The 18,339-nt window shown below is 43.1% G+C and overlaps 1 protein-coding gene across 1 annotated transcript; it reads left to right on the top strand.

The window, feature by feature from the left end:
* The first annotated feature begins 693 nt into the window (after nucleotides 1–693).
* Nucleotides 694–1,581, top strand: LOC147684065 (taste receptor type 2 member 9-like). The gene has a single exon (XM_086942593.1). The coding sequence runs from the start codon at nucleotides 694–696 to the stop codon at nucleotides 1,579–1,581; it is 888 nt and encodes a 295-aa protein (XP_086798719.1).
* The last annotated feature ends 16,758 nt before the right edge of the window (nucleotides 1,582–18,339 follow it).

Genomic DNA, 18,339 nt, shown 5'->3' with positions numbered 1-18,339 from the left:
ACCCAAATTGGATGAGGTCAAGCTGTATGGAAAATAAGTAGATCCAACATTACTTTTTAATAGGGATTTTTTTCTTTTTGGAATGACGTATACATGATAAGGCACAGAGTGGGAAGTGAACATATCATTATAGAGTGATCAGGTAAGTGAGAAAATGACAGGGTAGGGTGGAGGAGTGTGAAGGAAGTTATGTGTTGCGATGCAATGATTTTAATTAATCGAACATTAATAAATATCTTACATCACAACTGCTTTTATTCTTTTTTTTATATTTATATAGATGTCCCATCACCCCCTTTGGAGAAATCACCTAAAGACAATTCCATTTTAAGGATTTGCTTCACAAAACAAGTATAATCAATAGACCCTTAATTTCTGTTTCTCTGCACAAGCAAAGGATACATGGAATCACTGTATTATATATTGGAGTGATGCACCAATAGATTTTGAATGGAGCAGTTGATCCTTTGAATTGTATGAAAAGAAGGGAATCTAACACTGCTCTGATTTGCATCCTTCCAAATCCGGATCCGTAGTGATGGTGAGGATGACGCCAATGGTAACTTAATCCAGGCACACCTGCTGATTCTGAAGTCTATCCATCCTAGTCCACTACACTCATACACAAAGTATTGTCAGAGCAACATTGATCTTTGTGAATTCATCAGAGAACTGCCAAGAGAAAGGAAAACAATGGCGCCTGCAGTTTCAAAAGGTTACATGATTGTGGTAGCCTTGGCAAGTGTGATTGGAATTCTTAGCAATTTATTCATTGCAACATTTTATCTGCTAGAAAAGGCCAAAGGAAGACGCCTGAACAGCTGTGATATCATCTTAGTTGCTCTGGCAATCTCTTTCACTTGCTTTCAGTGCACTCTGTTAGGAGAGTCTTATGCTTATGACGTGAAGTCTGTGGTTCCTGGCATTCTACTTCAAGTTACAGTATGGTCTTGCAGCTGTAGTTCCTGGTTAAAAGCCTGTCTCTCTGTCTTCTACTGCTTGAAGATCGTGGACCTCAACAACCCCCTCTTCTTCTGGTTAAAGCAGAGGATCTCTAAGTCGGTGCCTTGGCTGGTTTTAGGTTCTGTGATAGGATCATTGGTCCTCAGCATCCCGTCCTACTGGAGATCTGACAGAGAATATCCTCAGAATTCAACAACCAATCTCAAAGCAAACTCTACTCTCATGCGTGTAGTTCCGACATGGGAAAACTCATACATGTATGCAGTACATACATTTGGCGTCTGCTTGCCTCTTCTTTGTTGCATTACTTCCATCGCAACTATCCTCACATCCCTCTGCAGACATACCCAGAAGATGAAAATTAAGGCATCAGGGTTCAGCCAACCTCGGCTTGATGCTCATTTTAGAGCAGCCAAAATGGTGGGATCTTACCAATGTATCTGTGTTTTAGTTTTATTGGCACAGTGTCTCATTCTGTTTGCTCCTGGCCCTTCCTTGAGTTTCATTTATGGGATGGTTATTGCCCTTACCGTTCCTGCTCAATCCACTGTCTTGATTCTTGGGATCACCAAACTGAGGCAAGCGCTCATTAGGATCATCAATCCTTGGAGAAAGTGAAGAGCTCCCAGGAAATTACATCTGAGAGGATGGGGGCTTACTTTTGAAAGGCTCAACTTTGACAGAAAACACACTTTATATATTCAATGATTCTTGCATATGATATGTTTGTTTGTGTTGTTTTTCATTCAGACACTGGTGCTGCAGGAAAAAGGAGTATTGTACATCTTTGGGTATTCAGAAATAAAACTTTAAACATTTGAAAAGCACCAACTAAAAATATGTTTAGAATATCCGAAATTGTTCCATTCACGCCATAGCCATGTCATTTCACACTAGAAATGCACGTTTGGAAATGTTACATGTACCAACTAAATCGGAATGTATTACCATGTAAATTACTGACATTCAATGCATATTTACAACTACAGAAATCAGAAAGGTGTGTGGTGTAAAAGGGAAAGGAATGTTTGTAAAATTAATTTAAAATATAGATATTCGATTAAAGGTAATATTTGCAGTGTGTTATGTGCATTTTGTTACTAAAGGAGGTGCAATAAGGGCACAGAGGGGTGCAATCGCCCTGGGCTGTGGGCTGGGTTGCTACTGGGAAAGAGTACTATCTTTTATTATTTAATTCAAATTGACTCAATCGAAAAAGTAAAAAACAAATATTTATTTTGTTGGAAAGTTGGTCACGCTCAAAATCATGTGATTCTGGGCAAATTACGTATTCTCCCTGTGCCTAACAAACCAATCCTAAAGACAGTGTGTCTCTTTGGTTCACCTGTAGAATTCTGTTTGATGCTATAGGTTTAATCTGATTACTATTAAAGGTTATGAAAAAGGGAGTACCCTGGCTAATTTATAGTACAAGGCATTTGTTAAAGTCAGTAGATATTTAAGGGCAGATTGCTATTACACTGTGAAAAAAGGATCTAGACAGACATTTTATTCCATAGAACACTTGCCTATCCTGGCAGTCAAGTGTATCGGTGGTGGTAAACCCCCAAAGACAAACAAAGGGCTAGCTTTTCATTCTGATAATTTTTTTTAAACCCCCTTAAAGTGAGCTGTGTTTTGTTTTGCCAGAAGAAATGTAATATGTTTGCAATTTTTTTTACTGTATTCCTGATGGTTATCTTGTGGCAAAGCTTATGCTCAGTACAGTAGGCTTGAGCTGGATATTGAGTGGTGAGGGGCCAATCATAAGGGCACTTGAGCATGAGCTAGTTCACTGGGAGAAGTTATGTTAGATGCCATATGTTGGAAAATGGCCCGCTCTGCAAGTTCATACCCAAACATTTTGCCTTCCTCCTTCACTTTTTGTTGAACTTGTTTTTGTTGACCATAGAAGTCTGAGCACGTTACATGCTTTACATGCATGGTGCCCTCTCCCTAAAACATGGTCCCATTGGCTTTAACTCATTTTGTGTATTTAATTTACTTATTAGCCCCTACTAAAGTGCTTTGCATTTGCCCAGGGACTGTAGATTAAATGCTAATGGGGGGCCTGCAGCAATGCTTGTGCTACCCACTTAAGTAGCCCTTTAACCATGTCTCAGGCCTGCTATTACAGAGACTGTGTGTTCAGTTTTAAGTTCCCATTTCGACCTGGCAAAATAAACCTTTTTCCAGGCCCAAACCTTCCCTTATTATTCTTCAAGTCACCCCTAATTTAGGCCCTGGATAAGCCAAAGGGCAGGATGCATTGCATCTAAAAGGCACGACATGTACATTTACGTTCTACATGTCCAGGTAGTGAAAAATGTGTTTTGTACTACAGCAAGACCTATATCTCCCATAGGATAACATTGGGATTACCTTATTACATTTTATAAAAATAACTTCCAAATTGGAAAATATAACTGTTTCAAGTTTGCAAATGACATTCAGACTGTCCGTCTCAGTGACTTCATTCAGGACACCGCCACCAGGTTTCATAACTGCATGCAACAGGTTAGTAAGTGGATGTTGGAGAACTGGGTGAAATTGTTCTCAGGCAAGACAGAGGTCCTGCTTTTTGGTGCAAACACCTCTTTTTGGTCACTCAACTGGTGACCTAACAAACTTGTCATGCTCCCAACACCTGCAACTGAAGTAAACAATGTGGAGCCATTTTTTATACAACTTTATCTTTGAAACATCAGGCTATCTTCTTCCACCTTCTAAACGCAACAATCTAAAAAAAAACGTTGTTTCTGCCCTTATCCTTTCTAAATCAGTCTCTAGAGAGGTCTTCTTGGCAAGTTACAGGTTCTCCAGAACGCAGCAGCCCAACTCCTGACAGAGATTCCCAGGCATCGGTCTGTCAAACAAGCTCTCATCTCTCTTCTTTGGCTCCTCGTGATGAAAAGGATAGATTTTAAATTCTTCTGTATTCCCTTCAGGGCCCTCATCAATTCTGGACCGGAATACTTAAAACACCGGTCCTATTCATATGTTCCATCAAGAACTCTCCACTCCTCCACTTCCAATCTTGTTGAGGTTTTTAGATTTCGGCTGTCTAACTTGGGAGGCAGACATTTTGTCACCAATACTACCAAACTGTGCAACAAACTTTCCATGCATTTAGAAAACTCCTCAGAACTGATCCCATTCAGGAAGGCCCTTAAGACTTGGGTTATTACTCTTAAATCACCGACCACAATGGGTGAAAAACTCAGCTGTTTTCTTCCTCTGTCAAACTATTTTCCTATGAGGCTTGTAGCACCTAGATGCCCCCGGGCAGTAGTTCATCCTTTAAAAATATAAAAAAATCTAATCAAATCATACTTTCTCCACCCTATCTCTCCTACTATTCCCTTCATTTATGCCTCCCTTCTATTTGCCCCAACCTCACTACTCTCTATGTCAGAGTAATGGGAGTAGAATAGCAGGGAAATATTTATTATAAGATCATGAACATTGTTAAGATTATAAAAACCAGTTGCACCAGCAAAATATTTTATTGGAGCAACAGCTGTGCTCTTCTAAACAGTCCAGGTCTGGCACACAGCGTTGGTGTGATATGACGAATTTACATATTGTATGGCACTTTACTTGTAAAGTACAAGAATGTGATACCTTATGCAAAACCAGACTGTACTGTTTATCTTAGTCTAAGTTCATCAACAAGAATCCACAAGAGCAGTGCTTAATTTGAGCAGTGGTTGCAGGTGGGGTCCACCGGTACTCATTTTTGGAGAACACATTTTATTTTTCCCTATTAGACTTTCCCTCTGAACATAAGAGGTAAAAGACAGAGGAGCGAAAGAAAGAGGAATAAAAATAGGGAATAACAGTGACAAAAGGAGACATCTGGAATAATAAAAAAAAACCTGCAAGAGTGGGATAAAGAGGGAGGGAGTGTCTGGTAGTGAATGAAAGAGGTTGTGCAGCCTTGGTACTCAGCTTTTATAGTGCTGAGCAAGTGTTTGGGCCCCAAAACATACTGTTTTACAAATTCAGCACTGCACAAGAGGTGGTTGGTACTACAAATCCAGCCCTCCATCATCTCTTTATCCAGAAGCATCTGCTGGCTGCAAGATAGTTAATTAGATAATCCCTCATTGTCTGGGAGGCTTGCTAAATTGCTGAAGCAGATTTTCATCTAAGTTGACTCTACCTTAGAACACCTCTTTCTGTGGGAGAAGTTATAATTTTAAGGATATAAACAAAGAGTATGCAATCACACAAAAGAAGCGCTATCTATTCAGGAGATCACTATGGAGGTCCATGACATATTATGCAGGATATCAAATTATGTGATCTCTGTTTAGAATCACCAATAATGTACAACTAAAAAGTTAGCGAAGCTTCTGTAAAGTGCCAGTGCTCCTCCTTTTAAAAGCATTCTAAAATGTGGTCTTCCCTAGAAGTTTAGGAACTCCTACAAACAAGTACTTTTTAGGGCACTGGCAAACTCCAATCCACCCACCCTGAAAATGGTCAGAGATCTACACCAGCCGGGGGCTGAAGTATTTCCAGTTCAAGGATAGATAAGAGAAATTAGAAAAGATGAAGAACAAGGAAAAAACATGCATTTTACCAAAAGGTCTCCACCCACCCATATAGAAATCTATTGGTATGTAAAATTCGACCAGAATGGGAACCTGTAGGAACTATCTAATGATATTCCCAGCAGTATGTCTGGAAACCTGTGTCTGACCTTGCACAGCTTTACAGGTGTGCGTCTGGGTAAGTCAGAGAATCTAAAAAATTGTATAAGTACATTCAGATGAAGATGTATATCTTCGCCAATATTCTAATAATTTTATTGGCGATTAGATCCAACATTTTTGGAGGCATTGATTGTAATTTCTAGTAATGTTTCTTGGGAATATTCTGCTGATGATCTCAATATGATTGGCTGATAGATAGCTCACAAAATGCTTGTTTAGTTTTTGGCGATTCTTTCTTGAGAGGATAGTTTGAAAAGTTCCCTGCGTCCTTTGCATCATCCTGTATATTATCCCAGATGTGTGGGTTGTCAGCCATTAAGGTGCCAGGAATGCTCCTAAATTCATTACAACTGCAGCACTCATGAGAACAGCCTTCCCTATAACTGTCCCACTTTAGTGGTAATCAGGACTAAATACAATCAAGGCTTCAACTAAGGTTGGACCGATTAATTCCGAGACGTGCGGTCACTTCTCTTACCTCGCATATTGAAACTATGAGTTGTGTGGTAAGCACTGCCCACAGTCCCACCACTATAATTCTGACCATGTAAATTTCACAATGTCACACCAGTTGAAAGACTGGAATGGGTGGATTTTGGTGTATTAAGCAACAAAATCTCCATGTTAGGCCTCGTTCTCAGGAAATAACCTAATTGGGTTCTATTTATCATACCCTACAGTTTCAGATCCTTGCGGTGCCAGAATGCATTGCGTACAATGAATATCAGTTGCAAGAGTCTTGATTAAATGAGCTTAGACCTCCTGTTTATCCAAATACAGTTTACTGCCTTTACAGTAATCTCAAATGTAGCCCCCATATATTTATTAATTTCTGGGCTACAATCCAACAGTAATAATATCATCAACATTTTCTTTCTGGAAAAGGGAGCAGATTGCTTCTGTTATGGTTTCATGGTGGTGAAGGGTAGGGGTTTTATCCAGAGGCAAAATCTATCTCCTGCAGCAAACAAAGAGGAACAAGCATTTGCAATGTCAATTGTTTTGACCTTTTCATCATCCTGAGAATGTTTAAGATTGAGTAGTACACAGTCTACTCTGCCTTAACTACTGACATTTCTTCTGAAACAATCAGTTACCTTCTGACCATTCCCTCCCTCTTCTGCTCCATCCAATTCAGCTTCTCTCTCCTGGGGGCATATTACCAAGCAATAGCGATAATTATTCCCATGCTCTCCACACCATTGGATTCAAGCAAGCCGGGCTGAAGACGGCTGGAATGCCAGAAATCGGTCCTCGGAAGCTTATCTCCGGTCCAGGGAAGGCATGGCTTGGCAGTTCGGGCTAGAATTTCCCATGAGGCACAGGGTCAGACTGATTTGCATATGGCCATGTCTGAACTGGGGTGGTGTGGAGTGCAAATAAACGATGGATTTAGGCCCAGATCTCTGCACTGGGGTGAATGTATGACATTGTTCTGCATTCTGTCCATCAACTGTGGTTTTTGCATTTGTCACCCCGAGTGGGATGGGTATGCTCAGACGTGAGTCCCATTCTCTCCACACCACTGGATTCAAGCAAGCTGGGCTGAAGACGGCTGGAATGCCAGAAACTGGTCCTCAGAAGCTTGTTTCCGGTCCAGAGAAGGCATGGCCTGGCAGTTCGGGCTGGACTGTTCCCATGAGGCACAGGGTCAGACTGATTTGCATATGGCCATGTCTGAACTGGGGTGGTGTGGAGTGCAAAAGAAACCGATGGATTTAGGCCCAGATCTCTGTACTGGGGTGAATGTATGACATTGTTCTGCATTCTGTACATCAACTGTGGTTTTTGCATTTGTCACCCCGAGTGGGATGGGTATGCTCAGACGTGAGTACCATGCTCTCCACACCACTGGATTCAAGCAAGCCGGGCTGAAGATGACTGGAATGCCAGAAACCGGTCCTCGGAAGCTTGTTTCCGGTCCAGGGAAGGTATGGCGGTCCAGGGAAGGCATGGCTTGGCAGTTCGGGCTGGATTGTTCCCATGAGGCACAGGGTCAGACTGATTATGCTTCTTCTGTTCGGAAACAATCATGATCTTTGGGGACCCTCGCACTGGCCCAATCAAATGGGCATACTTCCCTTGCCCTCTAGAACGGCCCGAAACTTGGGCATCATCTTTGATGACCAACTATCAATGAGGGACCATGTAGTGAAGGTCTGTGCCACTTGTACTACCATTCTCAAGTGGCTGAGAAAAATCATCTGAATGCTCCCCCATGACACCCAGAGAACTGTAGTCCAGGCGCTAATTACATCTCGCCTGGACTATGGTAATGTTCTTTTCCTGGGTGCTGGTAGGGAGATTGTCCGGAAACTCCAGACAGTTCAAAACATGGCTGTTCGCCTGCTTGGTAAACTCCCTTATAGGTCATCCATTTCCCCTTTCTTACGCAGCCTTCATTGGCTTCGTATCGAGAGTCGGGTTAAATTTAAGGCCCTGTGTTTTATACACAGGATTATCGCTGGCAAAGCCCCACAATATCTTAAATCCTTCATTAGTTCTTAAGTCCCCTCCCGGACTCTCAGATCATCCACCCAGTTCAAGCTCCTGATCCCTAGGATTAAGCGAGCAAGAATGGGTGGGCGTTCTTTTTCTTTTCTGGGTCCTTCCCTCTGGAACTCCCTTCCCTTTGCTCTTCAAACTGAGCCCAACTATCTTAGGTTCCGCAGGGAACTGAAGTCGTGGTTATTTAACCAGTAAACTAGTTGTTAATGGTCATACCCCTGTTCTCTGGCCAGCGCCGGGAAACCCTCTGGGTAGCTGTGCGCTCAATAAAATTAATAATAATAATAATAATAATAATTTGCATATGGCCATGTCTGAACTGGGGTGGTGTGGAGTGCAAAAAAACGATGGATTTAGGCCCAGATCTCTGTACTGGGGTGCATGTATGACATTGTTCTGCATTCTGTCCATCAACTGTGGTTTTTGCATTTGTCACCCCGAGTGGGATGGGTATGCTCAAACGTGAGTCCCATGCTCTGCACACCACTGGATTCAAGCAAGCCGGGCTGAAGATGGCTGGAATGCCAGAAACCGGTCCTCGGAAGCTTGTTTCCGGTCAAGGGAAGGCATGGCTTAGCAGTTCAGGCTGGACTGTTCCCATGAGGCACAGGGTCAGACTGATTTACATATGGCCATGTCTGAACTGGGGTGGTATGGAGTGCAAAAAAACGATGGATTTAGGCCCGGATCTCTGTACTGGGGTGAATGTATGACATTGTTCTGCATTCTGTCCATCAACTGTGGTTTTTGCCTTTGATGTACCCAAGGCAAAGGAGCAACCAAACTAAAATTCCTGAATTTGGGAACTGTAAGCAGGTGAGATAGATAGAGCATAGAATCCTACAAGACTAATAAGGTGAAAATTGTTTACATATTATAACTCAACAGTCACTCAAAGATAGATCTGTGTACATGTGGGAAATTCGTTTTCATTAGAAACAGTTGGGTAGATCTACAAGAAAGTGCTGCAGCGTGGCACAGTGAGCCCTTTGGCTGCGCCACACTACGGCACTTTCAGAGCACAGGAATGTAACATGAAATGATATTTCGCATTCCTGTGCTCTCCCCTGCGCTGGTGCTCAAACAGCAGCCATGCGCCGGCACAGGCACCCTTGCACCATGCCTGCACCATGGGGAGATTGTTTTTGTGCAGGAAGGGGCACCTTCCTACATGAAAACAATCACTACAGGCATTTTCATGAAAACATTTCTCCTTGTTGCGCCTCGCTACGCCACCCCTAGGGTGGCATAGCATACTGACTCATTTCCAGGGTTACGATTCCTCGTAAATCTGGAAATGTGTTGGTTCCATGGGTGTTTCATGAGAACACCCACAGCAACACCCATGAAATGACTCTTTCACACAAAGTGCTGCATGTAAATGGACCATATTTACATGGGCAGGAAAAGCCACACAGAGGGGCTTTTCCTGTCCTTGTAAATATGGGGCAGGGAAATGCGCTGCCAGTGCGTCACAAAAAGTGACTTACCTGTGGTGCAGGGGGGTTGCAAATCTGTCTCAGTATGTTTAACGTACACATGTGTTCTTCCTACAAACTAAAGAGTGTCCCTGCTCCTATTACAGAGACTTCATCACGTCATAGTTATTTCACTGTGGGAAGGGGCTAGATCATTTGATCCGGTGTTTCCTCAAGTCTACAGATACATTACAGCCAAAAAACCTCATGGTTTTTTGGGAGGGCATTCCTAGAGTGACTCTGACACAGAGAATGTGGAGAGGAGATGATTGTGTAGGAAGCAAAACCAAAAAGTCTCCATTGCATTATTTGATTTTTTTTCCAGTTACATCAGGTGCCAAAAACTGAATACCACATTTTTAATTTCCAACCAATCTCGAACAAAAGGCACAAAAGCAACTTTTGGTTTTGAGTAATTCACAATGATCATTCAGCCCTACTCCAAACCTGATTGTTTTTCAAGACAAAAAGTAAAAAACAGGCATAGAGAAAGTGCAACAAAACGAATGATGTCCAGACATGTTACATGGTTATTTTATGACCAAACCCTAAGTCAGGGTGTAACTGCGATTTACAGTTTTGAGATACCCGCAAATAGTCTCCACTTTTTTGCTATTTACCTAGACCTGTGCTCCCAGTCATTTTTTTATACTAACAGTTGTTACCCATAAAAAATATAATTTCCATAAAAAACAACTAAAAATCAAAACACTATTTTGAAGCCAACTTTGCTGGTGAAAAATATAACCCTTTCTCTCTCTGTTCTTTTCGCTTTTAAGCATAAAGGTATTTGCACCCATACATTCTCTATTTTATAGTTATTGATAAAGACTTTAACAGATAGGTAATTACAAATTCAGGGCATAGTTTGTAGCCATCTGCAAATACACATACCTTGTAGGAGTAGCTTTTGGGAGTATATGTATTAAGTGTAATTTCTAAATATCGGTTGATCATTGACAGGTCAACTGAAGCCCCAGTGCCCAACTACTCATGTTGGTGTCCGCTTTCGCTCATGGGCCAGCCACCCCTGCCCCAAGCCTTTTACCACCCACAGTTCTAGAAATCGAACACCCAGTTTGCATGGCCCTACCCTCACAGCAGCCAGTCCCTTTGCCCAGAAGCACCTGCAGGTGCACACCCTGTCCCTCATTTGTTCTTTAGTGTACCACCACTATAGGGTGCTATCAATGATAGGTTACAGAGGATGCTATTGAATTTTCAATTGTGCCTGTCTGGGGTAGCGGAGATCCCTATCAGTAGCCGGTTTGCCAATCAACAGTACTGAAAATGTGTGGAGAAGGCTGTTGTCTCTTTAAATGGGTCTCTTTGAAGGAAAAATCTAAAAAGGAAAAAAAAAATAACATTCTGGCAAAGATAACAAAGATTCCAAGTGTCAACTAGATGGCTGGTGATGATAGACAAAGCCCAAAAAAATTTAAAAGAATCTAGCAGTAATTCTGAAATACAACTGGAGTGTGGACGGAGTCCAAGGTTCCCACGAGACTGGGCAACACGACGGACATAGATAGCAAGCTAGAGGAAACAATGAACGCTGCCAAAAATAATGATCAAACGAGGTGAGATGCCGCATTGCATTGATCTCACTCTTTAAAATAGGAAGAAAAAAGGAAGTTTCCCATGTAAAAAGGGGAACTGAAGCAGAGGAAATGGATAAGATGCTACATGGCTTGCATGTTTGGTTCTGTTTCCGGGCTTTACAGATAGGTCAGCCATTATTGGTTGGATACAAGTTTGAAGGTTCCATTCTCATCTTTCAGTAGGGTGGAGGACTCACAATCATGCTGCCATCAGTTCACATCTTCAGGTATCTATGCAGACAGCAGCCATCACCCCAGAAAACAGTAGAGCTCAGCACAGCAACCCCAGCATGTGCCTGGAGATGGAGGAGAACCATGACTCCATCTCAAGGTGGTGCACCAGCACACAAGAGAAGGAAGATGTGAACAGCAGCACAATATGGGATGCCAGAAAAACAAACCAGTGATGGCTACATCATGTAAGTTCAGGCTTCCCCAGACAGGCAAAAACAGTCACCTCCCAGCTAACCTGGTGTCTCCAGGTCGAAACAGGTTTTGGGGTATTCTAATTGCCTTTAGTCCATGAACCCAGTCAAAAGTCAGTAAACCCCTTAAGAAAAAATAATTTGTAAGGAGTCATTTTGGTGGAGCGTGTTAGATGCTTCCTGCTCACGTGAGCATGGGGGGCTAGGGCATTCTTATCCTCTTCTATTATACCTGGTGATCTGTCTCACACATTTGTTGTTGGTATCACTGGCTATTTTTATCCAGGCTTAAGCGTATCCAGCACCTTGCCTAGCACTCAAATCATGCACCTACAACTAACCATTTATGGAACAAATAAACTGGGTATTTTATCTCCTCACCAAATTGGGTCAAAGATCAACCTTATTTCTTTGCGTACACACTTGGGTGGCTTTTAGCTATATTGCTTTTTTTTAATGGTTATTGAGGTCAAAGAATGACGGACCTGTTTAGAAAACCCACTCGGGTTAGATATGTTTCTCTGTATTGTCCCCATGCATCATTAGTTGAGCTTCACTTTTCGCCCTAAGTGGGAAGGGTATGCCCAGACATGGGTTCCTTGCCGCTGTGCCACTGTATTCAAGCTAGCCAAGCTCTGAGGGGTGATACCCCAAAACCGGTCCCAGGAGGCATGTTTCCTGTCCAGGGAAGACCTGACTTGGAAGTTCAAGGTGGACTGTTCCCATGAGGAGTAGGGTCAAGACTGATTTGCATATGGCTGGGGTGAAGTAGTGAGCTTGGGGTGAATGTTTGATCAATTCAGCATTCCACCCATTATTTGTTGCTCCTGCACTTTTCCCCCCTTTTAATCATTTTCATATTACTTTATTAAAGAGCTCCAGCCTTGAAATTATATCTCATATTAATTAATAATGGGTTTGCAAGACCTGCTTTCCTTAATAAATTATAAGATACGTCTATACCTTGAAAGCAGCCATGGCCACTAGAAAGAATCATAACTTCATATATTTTAAAGACTAGTTTAAGGATCCCATTCCCCTTCTCTGCATGTATCTCACTCGTTCTCACTTTGCTACAGTATTCTTTCACTTTCTCTCTCGCCATCATCCCTCTTATCACCTCTCGCTCTCACAACTCTCTCCGCCTTGCCCCTTTAGTTCTTTCTAAAACTGTATTTCCTCCCGTTTATCTCTCTTTTAGTCTTTCTCCCACCACTGTGTTTCTAACCAGCTTGCTCTTTCTTTTTCCATGCTCTATTTTTCAACTTTTCTATTGTTTCTCTCTCCTTTTCTTTTTATATACTTCTACTCAGCTTTTAAAAATGTTCTGTCTCTCAATCTCTGCATATATTCTCTTCTTATTACGTGTGTACTTCTTATTAACTTTTCACTTTATCAATATTTCTTCCACCTCTCTTCTCTTTCCCAAATACTTACATTTTCCCCTCTCTCGGGTTCTCCCTCTTTTGCGCTCTTTCTTATTGTCTCTTCTCAAGTTCCTGCTTTACTAGAATATCTTCTCTCTTCCTTGTCACATTCTCTCTTTCCTTTCTGCACACATCTCCCTCTAACCCCTCCAATTTAATCCTTCTACTCTATGTGCCTGTTTCCCCACTAATCTCAGTGAGGGTAATTATATTATAGCAGAATAAGAGGACATTCCAGTAATCTCCATGAACACTTCAAGTATCAAATAGTTAGTTGCTGCAGTTCAATGTTTCATTGGGGGTTCAAGCTGTGCTCTTCTCCTAAACAGTCCAGGTCTCTTGTACACAGTGTTGGTGTCTTGTGGGTACTTTACATATTGGCAAAGTAATGGAATTGTAAATTAGTAATGGTTCTGAGTACGGAAACATTATACCTTATGGAAAACAAGCCTGTGTTGTTTATTCAAGAAGAACCATGTACCTGTCCCTATTCAGAGTGGCAATGCTCCACCACTTGAGAAGGTGTGGTACAAACCCATAATAGCAGGATGCAGGCTTCTTCCCAGTTCCGGATTACCATATAGGTGAAGTCGGCACCGGTCTATGGGCCCCACTCCCTTTACGGGCTCCATGAGAACGGATCAAAATATTATTGATTTGATCTAGAAACAAAATGACAATCAAGCTTTCTTAAATATTGTTGTCAAATGATAGAATAAAATTAACTCAGCACTCAACGACGACGCCCCCCCCCCAGCACATTGAGACCCTCATGGGTGAGTGGTTCCACTTTACCAACCCTGATTGATTGATTGATTGAATCAACTCAATGAAATAAAAACTGTACATTAACGACTCTATACAGAAAATACTGTATTAATGTAAAGTACCCATTAGAAACTTAAAGCACATAAACCAGAGACATCAGATGAACATAACATGTTGTCTCTTAAAAGCTCATCTTCTGGCAGCTGTTAGTTTATAAAAAAAAATCCAGTGCATTAGGTATTAAGAGATGATTTGCGAGGGGGCGAAATTTCGACTGCCTAGGGGCCTCCTCAGAGTTGAATTCTGCACTGTACCTTCCCATTAAAGTTTGAGTATTTCTGCAGAAAAGGGCCAGTTCTCTCTCCTTAAAGGTACTGCTTCAAAATGCCAGAAATATCCCATAGCCACTCTGTATCCATTGTGCTGTAAGCTTCCAAGTAAAGCACAGTAGTCCTGATAAGAAGTGCTGCATTGTCTCATTACAGATAAACAAGTACTGCTGAGATGAGTCTGTACAAGACAATTAAAGAGAGTGTGGCCTCAATAAGAGATTCTGAAATGTTCCCAAATAAAGGGGCGTACTTACAAGCCCCTTGTGCCACTTTTGCGTCACTTTTAACATGGGTAAACCGATGCAAAAGTGGTGCAAGGGGCTTGTAAATCTGCTCCAAAGTGTATTGACTTTAAGCAGACAAGGTGGTACTTGTTCTGTAGATATATCATGTCTGCTGAGATGTTCCTGTGCTGTCCCAATATAGCTCTAGCAGCCTTTCTGAGAAGTGGGTGGCTTAACCGAGCCATCTGAGGTTGAATACTTAATGTTATCCAAGGTATGTGCAAAACTGTGTATTATTCACATTAATTCACCAAACTATCTCCCCAGGAATGGAACATTGGTGCTGCAAACTGAACAAACCTCTTTGGAGCCGGCCCCCCCCCCTCCATATTTCACGAGAGGACGACATCATTCACCGTTTTTATAAAGACCGTAGGGCTGGAGAATTGTCTACCAAGTGAAAGGCATGGCTAACTTATTGAGTTTAATCTGTGGATCTTTCAATTAGACTTTCCCTCTAAAAGGCTGGTATGCTTTGGACAATTTTAACCACTTACTTTTTTAGTAATGGTAGAGGTCCTAAAGATGCTCCTTCGAGCAAACTGACTGGATTGGCCACAAATCAGTGAAAACATGCACAATCTGGTTGGTCGCATTTCATATCACTAAGGTGGGGGAGTACTTCTCTGTTTCAGGTGCTGTGGATCCCACTGGCTGTCTAGGGAAGTTCCTTAGTTCAGTTGCTAATAAGAAAGGCTGTTAGCGGAGGCTGGGTGTCATCACTGGGTTGTCTTTGTTGTGATCTCAGTTCATGGAGATGTGATCATAAGCTTTTTCATGGGCTTATTTATGAGGGTCTTAGGTGGAAGATGAGTGTGGGTTGGCTCTCTAGTCTTTATGTTTGGTACCATTATTCATATCTTATAATTGCCTCTGTACCCGAAGGTCCTGCGACAAATGTGCCCTCATGCACCTGAAGGCAATCTAGGACAAAAAGTGAATCTGTATGTCACCCAACATAAGAAGCATTTGCTTTCTCACATAAGTTCTGTTCCTGCTCCAAGGGAAGACCCTCGGGTTGCTCCGCTAACATGGTCTCTCCTACAAGAGGTCAATTTCACGGTTGAAGTCAAAATTGAAGTCCAGATGGAAGAAAAAGAAAGTGAAGTGGGCAAGAGAAAGGGTCAAGGGCATAACAAGTTTAGTATGTCTCTTTTCAGTTCTTGTTGTGGAGCCAATCTCACATTTGATTCTGGTGCGCCCACATTTCCATGCACAGCTACACTGGCTTATAGGCAGTCAGTTTCCCAGCCACTGCTGTAATCACTTAAGTCTCTTAGAGCCCTGGAAAATGGATCTGGAGGCAACGTGCAGGCCTACAAGAGCATCAATCCTCCTAGTTCCTTTCCAATGCAGCAACAGCTACCAAGCTGCTTTAGCTTGTCCTTAGTGGCACACAGCCACACTGGGGGAGGCAAGATCTACCATTTTCCCTCAGGGAGACAGTCCGTCATTTCTGACAGACGGGTCCTTCAAATCATTCAGCATGGCTATGTCTTATCTTTTCTTTCACCTTCTACCTTTTCTTTCTGCTCCATCAACCGTTTCCCCCACCCAAGAGCAAATATCAGGGGAATGCTTGTCAATTCTGTTACAAGAGGTGTGGAATTTTAGTTTGCGATCTAAACATCATCTGCGCCAGCTTGTCACCCACGTACGACGTGCACGGCAGCCATTTTAGGTATCATGGTCTCCCTGTCCGCAATCGATCGCCAGCGCGCCCCTCTGACCCAGCAAGCATCCTCCGCGCACCCTGGCCCCCCCTCCCTCCCCCTCATGAGCATAACCCTTCTGCATGACCCTGTCCTTGGGAGTCACGCCAGCGCCTGACCAGCACCTCCTCTCCTCCCATGAATGCCCCTCTGTTGATAAACCTTCCCTCCGCACTCAATTGTCCACGCGGCATGAATACCACTCCTTTGATGACCTCTTACCCCATGTCCGACTGTCCACACAGGTCCGAGGCCATTGCCTAAGCCGGGAGATACCATTTACTGCCCCTCATTGTATGGAATCGCCCCTCTTCAAAGGACACACTGTTGATCAGGGCCTCCCCACCCCCAGGGGATATGATCAGGCGCACACATCCTAAGACTTGGCGAAACACTCAGCTGCGTGATGACCCCCTCCTCTTATCAGCAGGTTGAGGACCTCTATTGTGAAGGTATACGGGGGTGGGATTGACACGAGGATTATGGGGATGTCTTTTTCCTTACTTCACAATGTTATGATTGTAATAAAGAAAGGTCACATGCCATAAACCGGTGTATAAGAGGCCAGGCCTCGGAGAGGCTGTTAGAGCACCTCAAGACGATACCTTGTTGTCTGATCTGATGTGTTCTGCTCCGTCGGAATAAAACTTCTGTTTCCTGCCTTCTGGTCTCCGGCGCCTGCCTCATTGCTTGGTAATTTGAATGGTACAAAGGCGGTTAGCGCCGGGCAAATCTTGAAAAAGGTCATAGCCCTACCTTTTTCCACAATTGGCGTCCCAAAGCGTGGGGCCCATCAGCGACACGTGGATCCAGTGGGAGAGGTCCAGACGACAGAGTGAACGACTGCAACGATCGGGAGAGCTCGTGTCCGATAGACCCTCGTCTGACAGCCGATCATCCGACCTTCACTAGTTCCGAACAGACCTCTCTCGAGTGATCTACGGTCCTGACTGGGAACCATCAGGAGTGACACGAACATCACGAAGAAGAGAGGACGATCGGGCGCTGGATTCAGAAGACAGGAAACCGTCCATGCGGTCCGGGTAAGGTCGTGTAGACACGACGAACTGAGAAAAGATTGTTTGGTTTTGATAATACTAGTATTACGCTTTGTTGAACCCTCTGGAGATTCAAAGTCTGCAAACGGAGAAAATAACAGGCTCTCTCTTTGCAAGCAGTGAAGGATAGGTAACGCAGACTTTTGTCCCCGTTGTAATCCGTCGTGCCTATCTTCCTCCCCCACTGTTTTCCCGAACTATCGTTCAGGGATTATTGTCTGGAGATTCTTTGTCTGCAAACAGGGAAGAACAAGGTCTCTCTTTGCAGGTAGAGAAAGGGTGGGTAACGCAAACTTTTCGTACCCACTTATTCTCCCCACTGATTGTTTGATTGACCAAACACTGATTGTTCGGTATTGGTTCTTTTGAGGTATTCACCGCCGGCAAACAACGGAGAATAGAAATATTCTGTCTAGTCTTTGCCCGCCGTGATAAGATAGGTAGTGCAGACCTTTGTCCCCGTTGTAACCCGTCATGCCTATCTTCTCCCCACTGATTGGTAGCCTGTACAGCCCGGACCGCTTATTAGAGATGAACCATCCGGCTCCACTGGAAGGCACCCCTAATAAGGACATGTTCACTAAGCATGGACTAGTCGCTATAGCTTATACTAAGCTATGGCATAAATATACAAAAAAGAACCCTGAAAGTCAGTGGCCACTGATAGGTTCCTTCGATGAAAACAAAATAAAAACATTGGAAATAGCGCTCCAGAAGAATAAGACCACGCCCACTATGCTCGATAGTATAGGCATGTGGCGCAAAGAAACGGAACAACGAAAGAAAAGAGAAGAAGCAAAAATAGGGAAAGAATTACGAAAGGCAGCCCACCTAGCCGCTAAGCAACTAGAAGAAGAAATAAAAGAAAGAAAGGAAGCTACACAAAACCAAGAATCAGGGTCGACAGGTCAATGTCCTGTTAGGACCCCCTCTGCGCTCTACCCTGAAGTGCCCTCCAAACAACGGGCGAACGATGAGTTACTGCTAGGTCCCCCAATCATCTACATGCCCCCTCCATATGCCCCCTGCCAACAAAGCTTGCAAGCCCCGAGTGCGAGCGAA

This window comes from Lissotriton vulgaris, chromosome 11 (assembly GCF_964263255.1).
Source record: "Lissotriton vulgaris chromosome 11, aLisVul1.2, whole genome shotgun sequence".
Taxonomy (NCBI): domain Eukaryota; kingdom Metazoa; phylum Chordata; class Amphibia; order Caudata; family Salamandridae; genus Lissotriton; species Lissotriton vulgaris.
Note: the sequence above shows the minus strand (reverse complement) of the source record. Positions and strands in the feature narration are given on the sequence as shown.

Excerpts from the sequence above, each read along its gene's own strand:
- LOC147684065 (XM_086942593.1), top strand. The coding sequence starts at position 694 with ATGGCGCCTGCAGTTTCAAAAGGTTACATGATTGTGGTAGCCTTGGCA.